Below are 10,556 nucleotides of genomic sequence, written 5' to 3' on the forward strand. Positions count from 1 at the left end.
TTCAGGGAGAGCAAAGTCATTGTAACCCATTTAATCGTACAGCTGTCCCTTTTTTCTTAGAGAGCTTCACCAGTCTGTATCTTTAGAATAAAACCAGTCACCTATTTTGCTCATATACAGAGAGATGATAATGGTATAATTAAAATTCATTTCAATTTTATTTATGTAACAGAAAAACGCAACAGCAGTCATCGTAAGGCATTTTATATTGAAAGGTAGATACCCTGCAATAATACAAAAAATACAATAACACAATGATACAGAGAAAACAATCAGATGACTCACTTTGAACATGAACGTGGCAACAGTGGTTTCTTCCCCTTTAACAGGAAGAGACCTCCGGCAGAACCAGGCTCAGGGAGGGGCAGATGTCTGCTGAATAACTTGACTTCATCACATAGTTTATAATAAAATAAAGACTTCCCACAAACCATCCACGATGTCTTTTCATTTTGGTCAACACCTACTAAAGCTGGACCCTATCCCCGCTGTCACAGGGCAAAGGGGACATATTCTAGACAAGTATGGTCCAATTTACCATTGGACTGTGGGAGAAAACTAGATTATCAGGGGAAACCATCCAAAGGTCACACAGAAACGACCCCTACCAGTGAGATGAATTCAAACCCAGTGACTTCTTGCTTTGAAGCAAGAGTCCTAACCACTGGACCACCATGATGCCCGGTGTCCTCAAACAATGATCTTAAATATCAAAGTTTCCCTTTGGAGTCTCTCCTTCTCAAGAGAGAATTTCTGTTTTTATCCAGATAAAGGGATGAAAGGAAAACTCCCTGATAGAAAACCTTTCTGCCTGTGAATGATGTAATTGTACCTTTGTAGCACCATCTAGACTGATAGTTGTCAATCATTTTGCTTCTCAGCTGTTGTTTTATGAGATCTTTTAGTCTATTTCATTTTGTCATTTAACTTGATTCAGTGCTTCCGCCAGTAATCAGGCCGGGCTCTGGCTAGTGGAATTGAAATTTAACCCCGGTCATTCATGATTTAATAGGGGCAAGTAGGTTTGGTTCATTTTCTCTTTAAAAAATTAAATAATAATTATAAAATATTGTGTTAATCTTGATTATCGTTTTCTGATATTAACATTTGTTTGATGATCTGACACGTGATTAAATGGGAAGGGGGTGAACGCAGCACTGTAAGCCCCGTGAATGCTTCACGGGGCTTACAGTGCTTCACATTACTTGAGTAGTAAATACTGTATCATTTGAGCAAGCTGAGTTATACTTCATTACACTTTCTCACCACGAGCTATCTAAAATACAGGCAACCAGGCATTATACTTCAAAAGTATACACAACTCAGTGTTCATTACCAAGACTCAAGGACTTTACTGTTAGGTAATGAAAAACATCCAGACTCTCCTTAACTTGATGAATTTGCTTTTTTTTCTTTCCGAGATTCTTGTCCTTGCTGCTTTTCTCCAAAAAGCCAGATGGGGGCGATGTAGTCCCAGCTGTAAGATATCCTCTCCCCCAGATATCCCACCTCCGCACTAACTTTGCAGGCTGTGTCCCAGCACAGGTTTCATGTCCTGCACAACCTCCCGCTTCAAACTATATGCACAAGCTCATATAAAATCCGTACTTTTCATGGTTTGCTTATCCTACATGTTCATTTCATTGGACAATGTTGTTGGTGGGGCAAATCTGGGATTCCTTTCCTCTCTTGCTACCCCTTCTCTTTGTTTTGGGTATATCGTGCTACTCGTTTTAGCGATTTATAACCAATTATCTAATTATTTTATAAGCCATAACTAATGATAAATAAAGATCCAAGCATGGGATGCAAAAGTAGTGCCATCAAAATGCTCATCTTGACCAGATCAATCAATCAACCAATCAAAAACCTCCGTTTGTTTTACAGTTATCAAAGATCAAAAGCTTAAAGTGAAAAGTTGTCAAAGATTTTCCTGATTTTTATCAGGTTACTGACTCAGCAGCACACCAATTTTTCATGCAGCAAATTTGCAAGCCACTAATCTCCCTAAATTAAAACCAAGTAACTGAAAATGTATGCATACAAAGTGAACTGTTCATGAACTATCCCGTCTTTCAACTACATCCTCGAATTACATTAGGAATTAAGGTTTTTAGCTCTACACAGGCAAAGCTGCTGTGAGAAAACTTCACTGGCTTATAGCTATGAGGAAGATAACTTTGCGGTACAAAATCAAAACACCATTACCATAATCAATTATATGTTCAACTACTGGAAAAGAAAAGAAGAAGAAAAGAGAAAAGCTTCATTTAGCTTCTCATGGAGCTTTTTATACCTCAGAAAGCTCTCCTGGGGTTGTGGGCGTGAGGAAAGGATAAGCACTCTCTCTTTCTCTCTCAGAGTATAGGTGGATGTGTAGACAGGAGTTATGACAAAGCACGGGGGAGAAGGACGGAAGGGCTGATCAGACTACAGGATGGAAAATGGGTGGAATTTCAATGAAGGGAAACAACTGAGTAAATTCGCACTTTTGTCTCTGATCTCTCCGATGTTCATGTGTGAAAACACAATGTTTGCATTGTTCCACACTCAGTAGCTTTTGTTTGGTAATTTTTTTTCAGCACAGATTTTGTGAAAACTACAGGGGGAAGAGAACATTAAACTACAAACTACCCCACATCAGATTCAGAGGGGACATTTGACTCATAAGAGATCCCAGCACATGGCCTTCTGTATGCTGACATTGTCAGAAAATGGCCTTTTTCTGCCTCTTTCCAGCACAAACATACCAAATCTGTTAGGTGGTGAATCCACAGAGTTCTCCAGGAGCAATGGAAAAGTTAGTGCTGATGGTGTGGATGATACTGGTTATATGTGTGGGGCTATGTGAAGATCAGTGCAGGGGTGGAGTGGTTTGTCAAAATTGCAGTCATCTCCCTCCAGCTCCTCTGCCTGTATCTGGGGCGTGTACTGCCTTGGAAAAAAAAACAACTCACAAGCTTGCAACTCCTGCAGCTCCAGCGAGCCAGTCCGGATTTTTACCCAGTTAGGGGACACTGATCACCATCAGCACCATCAGCAGCAGCTCTCTCTCTCCTTCAAACACCCCCACAGTCTTTCTCCCTCCCTCTGTCCGTCTGTCTATCCCTCTCTATAAGACCAGCATCTCCTTTCTTTGCTCCTCTTGTCAAGCTGCAATCATGTCCTCAAACGGCGCCGACGGGGACCTGCTGCAGATCCCTCTGGGCCTCATCAACAGCGAGGGCAAGTATCTGACTGCGGAAACATTCGGCTTCAAAATCAACGCCTCGGCCAGCAGCCTGAAGAAGAAGCAGACGTGGACCCTGGAGCAGACAGGGGAAGACGACAGCGCCGTGTTCCTCCTGTCCCACCTGGGCCGCTACCTCGCCACGGACAAAGACGGCAACGTTACCGCGGACAGCGAGACGCGCGAGCGGGACTGCCGCTTCGTCATAACGGTGCACGAGGACGGGCGGTGGTCGTTGCAGTCCGAGCCCTACGGCCGCTTCCTCGGCGGCAGCGAGGACCGGATCACCTGCTTTGCGCAGACCGCCTCGCCGGCGGAGAGATGGAGCATGCACCTGGCCGTGCACCCGCAGGTCAACCTCTACAGCTTCGCCCGCAAGCGCTTCGCCCACCTGAGCGCCCGGCAGGAGGTGTCAATAGATCGGGATGTCCCCTGGGGGGTCGACTCGCTTGTGACCCTGGTGTACCGCGATCAGCGCTACCACCTCGAGACTTCTGACAACCGGTTTTTGCGCAACGACGGCAACCTGTCCACCGCAACGGACAAGGATACCGGCTACATGCTCGAGTTCCACTCCGGGAAAGTGGCATTCCGCGACTGTAACGGTCGCTACCTGGCCCCCGTAGGCCCCACCGGCACTATGAAGTCTGGGAGGAGCACCCGGGTGGGAAAGGATGAACAGTTCGGCCTGGAGCGCAGCCACGCGCAGGTCGTGCTGACTGCAGGCAACGAGAGAAACGTCTCCACAAGGCAAGGTGAGGCTGTACAGCTGCACTGACCCAAGAGACACCAAGTAAAAGAAATGCAGTTTCACCGTGAGGTCACCGCATAGCTGGACACAGCAGGAGGCAGCTGTTGCGTGTCTGCATGAAAAAGTAGAGCAGAATTAGAGACCCCCGTTAGCTCATTTTCCTCCCACACCATGTGTTTTTCATTATCGCCCCCCTCCCCTCCGCTCTTTTTTTGTAGTTGTTGGGGGGCGGGGGGCAGTCCCTGCCAGTTTAACATTTTTCCTGCAGTAATTCTACCCCTGCTCTGTGGTTGCTGGCCCCGGGTCAGCTTCAGTCTGCAGCTGTGCATCGTTCTTTATCTCAGAACAGACAGAAAACGAGGGCAGATTTGCTTTGGAGACAATGGGAAAATGGTGGAGAGGCAGAGAACGCGGGCCACAAAGAGCGAGGTGTGCCTTACACAGGTCTTTATCCCACATGCAACCTCATTGTCTCGTTGCCTCCCGGTCTCTAATTGATTCTGTGCACAACATTAGCGGGGATTTATCAGTGTGTGAGTGAGTGTGAGACAGACAGAGAGCATGCCAAGGGAAATAGAGGATGGTTTGCTTGAATGAGGTCAGTGTATGTAAGGCAGTGACTTGTGACCTAAATTGTGACCATAATTGAAAGGCTGATGGAAAGCAGGACCAGGGGACTTGGACTTATAATTCATCACAATTTCCTTTCTTTGTTAAAGAAATAACAGTGCTGCTGCATTTGTACAAACCACTAATGGTTCAGTGGGCTCAATATGGGCATTGCACAAGCATTTTGTTAACTGGCAGCTTGGGTGTCAGTAATGAGGACAGAGACATTTTTACTCTCTCAACTCTTCCAAGGTGGACTGGTTTTATGTAATGCGAGGCTGAGTCCAGTTTCGTGTCTTTGTAAGAAATCTACTGGTCAAATCTTTTTGCTCTTTGTCTGGAACCATTTTCCCTATCAATAGATGTGTTAAACTCGCGCTAAATTCATATTCAAACATATTAACACGTTTCTTCTTCTGGTATTCAAAATATGTTGTCTCGATGTGGGTTGCAGAGATGATGGGGCTCTGCCATTTCACCACATCCCAAAGGTGCTCTACTGGATGACTGTGGAGGCTATTTGAGTACAGTGAATTTGTTTCCATGTACCGGTTTAAGATGATTTAAGCTTTGTGACGTGGTGTGGTATGCTGCGGCCACAAAGGGATGGACATGGTCAGCGACAATACTCAGGTAGGCTATGGTGTTCAAACAATGGTCAGTTGGTACTGAGGGGCCCAAAGTATGACAAGAAAATATCCACCACACCATTACACCACCAGCCTGAGCCAGTAATATACAGTAAAATAGATCCATGTTTTCATGTTGTTTATATCAAATCCTGAACCAATTATCCAAATGTTGCAGCAGAAATTGAAACTCAACAGAGTAAGAAAAGCTTTTTCCAGTCTTTTGTTGTCCAGGTTTGGTAAGCTTCTGTAAATTGTAGCCTCAGTTTCCTGTTCTTAGCTGACAAGACTGGCACTCAGTGAGATCTTCTATGCTGTACAGTCCAGAGGTTGCCTTCCTGTTGCTGTCCTATCAGCTTGAAGCAGTCTGACCATTCTTCTCTGAACTCTGACATCAACAAGGCATTTTTGCCTAGAGAACTGCTGTTTCTCTGTAATTTATCTTCTCTGTAAACTGTTACTTGAATCACATCTCTTCTCCATTTTCATGCTTGGTTTAAACTTAATATCCAAATACATTAAATCTGATCACGGTCTCACTAACATCTCCTCATATGTAAGAACACGATTCCCTCTATGGAGGGATATGGTGGAATACCAGTCCCTTCATGTAATTGTTCATTACAAGGTTGGTGGATTTGTTCTGAGCAACCATGTCATGATTTATGTAAAATACATTGCAGTTGAATTTTTAAAATGCAATTTTATGTGCCATTTAGTTCCATTATATTGTAGGAAAACCGCTTATATCTGCAAAACTGGCAACTCACACCAAAAAAGCTTAGACAAATATCATTACAGCACATGTATTTAATTCATGATTTGATTTATGGGTGAACTCTTTCTTGTTTTGATGAACTCACAATTATTTTTCAGCTCTACAATTTAGCTCATTGTTTTGGTTTTAGTCTCAGAGCCTATATTTGCAGATGGCTGCCTTTTTAAAAACAATTAATTCACTTTAATATAGTTGTCCAGTAAAAAACAAAGAAAAAGGGAGAAAAAAACAGCAGATTGGGGGTGAACTCAAGTAGCTATTTCCCCTTGCAGATGAAGTGAAACGAATTACAGCTTAAAGTGGGGAACATTTAAGGGGCACTTGTCATTTGACCTCAAACATGGCTCCAACTCAGTGGTCATCCCCCTGATCAGCAGCAGACGATTCTGCATGGAGCAGCTGACTGGATCAGCTCTGGATCAAGGCGTGTTAACATATGGCTATGTAACACACACATTTGTTTTTACACAGCACTTGATTTGAATGCTTTGCTTTTGAGTTTCAAATCTTTAGCATATAGTTGGAGTGTACGTGTTTTGAGTCAGCAGGCTGACAAATGGATCATAAGCAGAGATGTTCTCGACACATTAGAATTCTAACTGATCAATGAAACATTTAATGATGAGGAAAAACTTTCTACTTTATCGTTACTCTGCTCAAATGACCACATCTACTTCTTCTTCTTTTATCTAGTCCCATTCAGGACTGGTGAATCCACTGAATGGGTGCAGTAAGGCCCAGATCTTTGTGAGTTTGAGACATCCTCTGGCTTTAAGAGTCTCTCGGGAGAAAGTTCATAAATTTAAGGGTTTGAAAGTTTCAGACATCCAGAGACAAGAAGGAAAGCTGACAGCAGTCTGCCCCACTTTTCTAGGCATGGATTTGTCAGCCAATCAGGATGAGGAAGGGGACCAGGAAGTCTTTCAGCTGGAGATGAGCCGTGAGGACAGGAAGTGTGCTTTCAGGACCGCTGCTGGAAAATACTGGACACTCACAGCTACCGGAGGACTGCAGTGCACTGCCTCCACCAAGTAACAACACACATACGCACACACCATATAATGTTGAATGTTGGTTAACACCCATTTTATTTCATGCATAACCAACATTCAGTGGAATAACTGGCTTGTTTATTGTGTGGGTGTGTTTCAGGTCTGCCAACAGTTACTTTGAATTGGAGTGGCGTGACGGCCGTGTGTGTATCCGTGCAGCCAATGGCAAGTATGTGACTGCTAAGAAGAACGGGCAGCTGGCTGCTACCATTGACAGCGCAGGTCAGCCATGCTCCTTACATTCCCAAATACAACGTTTTCACCAAAAAAAAGCTTTGATGCACATATCAACATATTAAATGTGATATGTGTGAAAAAAAGATGTTATGGTTCAGCATTGATGGTGCCTGCGCAGATGTTCGAGTTACCTATGCCACGTCCTCTAATACCCCCATATACCCGCGTAAGGTGCTTTTATGAAACAAGCCACAGAGTAGTTTGGTCCAACCTTAATCTTTTTTCACTTCAGGGGAGGCCGAACAGTTCCTGATGAAGCTCATCAACCGTCCAATCATCGTCCTCCGCGGGGAGCACGGGTTCATCGGGGCTCGAAAAGCTGGAACGGCAACCCTAGACTCCAACCGAGCATCCTACGATGTTTTTCAGCTGGAGTTCCACAATGGTGCTTACTCCTTCAAAGGTGGGTAACTGTTTGAATAGAACAATAAAATTGTGTGTCACTTAGATGCAATGTGTTGTTTTGGCAGGTCATACTGTTTTTTTCTTACTAGAAGTCACAGAACGTGACTTATGTGAGACTAGTTAATGCATTTGAATACTTTCCAGGGAGCCGGGTCTAATGTGGATAACAAGAAATGTGCAGTTATATTTAGTGTTTTGTCATAGATATACTTAATATAACTGAAGCTACCTACACAACACAGCAGTTGTGCTAGAATGAGACAAAGAAGCTGACTGAAACCTCTGTAGCAAAAGAGCCTGTATCAGATTCAGATCGTTCAATAAACAATGCTTCTATTTTCTTGTCTCGTGGCTTTGATTTGATTTTCTAATGAATGTGGTGATGTTTGCCATGGTGTTTAAAATAGTGTTCTCCACAACCCAACCCTCTTCAACCCCACCCTGCTTAAGGGAAAGTCAATATTTAAGCATCTAATGGGAAAGCCATTATAGCTGTATGGATCACTCACCCGGGGCCATCTCCCATTTGAACCATCATACTCAGGCTTGACAGGGAGCCAGTATGATGCATTATTTTTCATCTTGTATTGTATTGTTGGCCAGCAAATTCTGATCCCAAAGTATTTTAAACATTTAAATAAAATTATGTCACATATCTTTTCCTTGAATTCCTAAACTAAATTGATAAAATTGATATACTTATATATGTGTACTGTGTGTCTGCGGAGCCTCATTAAGTGTGTTGTTTGTCCAGACTCCCAGGGGAAGTACTGGTGTTTTGGAGATGGCACAGCCATTGTGTGCGGCGACTCATCGCCTGTCCAGTTCCTGCTCGAGTTCTGTGACCTCAACAAGATGGCCATTCGTACTCTGAGGGGGAAGTATCTCAAAGGGGATCACGCTGGAGGGCTCAAGGCGAGTGCAGACTCCCTGGAGAGCGCCACCCTCTGGGAATATTGAGAAAGCACAGCTGGACTTCTCCACTATGCTTCAAACTAGAGGTAGTTAGTGTAGGTAGCAGTTCTTTCTTTCTTTTGCATATGTGTGCGTGCCTGTGTGCGTGTGCGCAGTTCTGAATTTGTTTGGATGGGTGGCGGAAAAATGACGCTGACGAGAGGAACCAAAGTGCTAAAGGTGTTTTGTTTTTGTTGTTTTTTAAAAATTTCTCAGTAATGATCTCATCTTACTGGTCTTTGTACTGGAGGCTTGGATTTACAACGACTTGCTGTTAACTGAATGCATTGTAGTGTGATTGCACAGTATTTGTTTCACTCCCAGTTAAACTTTACACATGCCGTACCTAATAACCGTCAGGACAGTTATTGTTATAAGTTGTGCCTATCTGTGGTAACTACTGGTGTAAATGAACGTGTTGAATACTATAACCCATAACTCGCAGTATCTAACCTTCTCCTGCTAATTGTCCTGCTGCCTCTATACGCTGCTTACATCTCCTATTCTCGTTCAAAGTGTAACGCATAATGCTCATCAGATGAAGGAATGTTACTGATTTACACGCGTCTGCTGTAAATACTGCTCTTTTTTTGTCACTCAATTATTGAAACCATAGCAACCATGGGAAACACAGAGCCAGGGGCTGGCAGATGTGTCTTTTTTTGCCTGTACACTCTTGGTGAATAAAATAAAAACAGTTTGAAAGGAGCTTCGAAACTCACTCACCGAGTGAAGGAGTCGCCTTAGCACAATAATGACACACAACGCACTCAAACGCACACAAATGCATATAAATAAAAATGCATTAATTCCAGCTGTTCTAACACAGCGCCCAAAAATGAGCACAATATTACAGCATCCTTTTTGAACTACGTTAAAAGCACATGTTTGTGGTGATGAAGTGCCCGCCTTGGATTGTGTGCTGCTGCTGCTGCTGCTGCTGCTGCTGGTGTGTAAACACAATGGTGGAGTCATCTCTCTGGCTGTGCCTTTCATAGAGTACTCTGTCTTTTCCCTTTCATGCTCGTACATTTCAATCAAGTGAAAAGTCCAATAAAGTTTACCTTCTCAACAGTGGATCGTCTTGTTTTTCTCTTGGTTGATTTTACTTGAAAGGGTTAGCTCCACAAAGAGAGGGCATTTGTGGGTTTGAGGGATTATTTCTAAAGATTCACACTAACTTCCATCTACATGTTCATCTGCTTCCATCTACAGCCAATTAGAGTGTTACAGAAACTGATATGACATTCATTTATTTTATGTGGGGCAAACTGATGTAGGCCAAAATATCTTTATTCCTTGCTTGTTTGGCCAGGACTACACCATGAGAACTCCTATAATAACTTTTTCAATGCAACACTAAATTCTTTAATGGCAGTTTAAATTGTTGGTTGTATGTGACCCTGATAAGGATAAGCGGAAGAGGATTGATGGGAACAATAACTGTAGAAACAGGGACAGTATAAAAGTTATAAGTGGTGAACCTTGATGAAAGGGTTAGTGATATCTCCTTATGAAGCCTTGGGCACAAATCACTTTTCAGAGTTATTTAAACTGGATGTGATCTGTGAAACCACACGCTTCCTCACTGCCTGACGACCTTTCAATCCAAAGTTCTTACAATGTGCTTACAATAACTTGTAAGTTATTCAGTGTTAAGCTTGCACCTGCGATTTCTTGCTGCCAGAGCAGCTGTCTTGCCTAATCACTCACTTCCTTGTTGTGGTTTTTATAGGATCATTTCAGTCATATTCCAATCATGATGATTGTGTGCAGTGACAAGACATTTTATAAGGTGTATATAGCCAGCCCTCGGCTCTGCTGCTGCAAAATGGTAGTGTGCTTACAATTTCATTTTGAGCATGCTCAAAGTACAGCCTCACAAGTTCCCTGCCTCTGGTCTAATCTTGCC

The 10,556-nt window shown here is 43.3% G+C and overlaps 1 protein-coding gene across 1 annotated transcript; it reads left to right on the forward strand.

Annotated features, from left to right (window-relative positions):
• Positions 1–2,918: 2,918 nt before the first annotated feature.
• Positions 2,919–9,721, forward strand: LOC146707410 (fascin-like). The gene is made up of 5 exons (XM_085458751.1): positions 2,919–3,984; positions 6,871–7,027; positions 7,149–7,270; positions 7,518–7,688; positions 8,445–9,721. Exons 1-5 carry the CDS (start codon positions 3,162–3,164, stop codon positions 8,648–8,650), a joined length of 1,479 nt encoding a protein of 492 aa, XP_085314877.1. The 5' UTR covers positions 2,919–3,161; the 3' UTR covers positions 8,651–9,721.
• Positions 9,722–10,556: the final 835 nt, after the last annotated feature.

The sequence above is a fragment of the Copadichromis virginalis genome, linkage group LG6 (assembly GCF_057382275.1).
Source record: "Copadichromis virginalis isolate Kocher_CV1m ecotype Utaka linkage group LG6, C_Virginalis_male_GT1.1, whole genome shotgun sequence".
Classification (NCBI taxonomy): domain Eukaryota; kingdom Metazoa; phylum Chordata; class Actinopteri; order Cichliformes; family Cichlidae; genus Copadichromis; species Copadichromis virginalis.

Bases quoted from the DNA above. Each gene is read 5' to 3' on its own strand.
- LOC146707410 (XM_085458751.1), top strand. From the start codon at position 3,162: ATGTCCTCAAACGGCGCCGACGGGGACCTGCTGCAGATCCCTCTGGGC. The intron at 7,028-7,148 runs GTAACAACACAC...GGTGTGTTTCAG, and splicing joins CAGTGCACTGCCTCCACCAA to GTCTGCCAACAGTTACTTTG. The intron at 7,689-8,444 runs GTGGGTAACTGT...TTGTTTGTCCAG, and splicing joins TGGTGCTTACTCCTTCAAAG to ACTCCCAGGGGAAGTACTGG.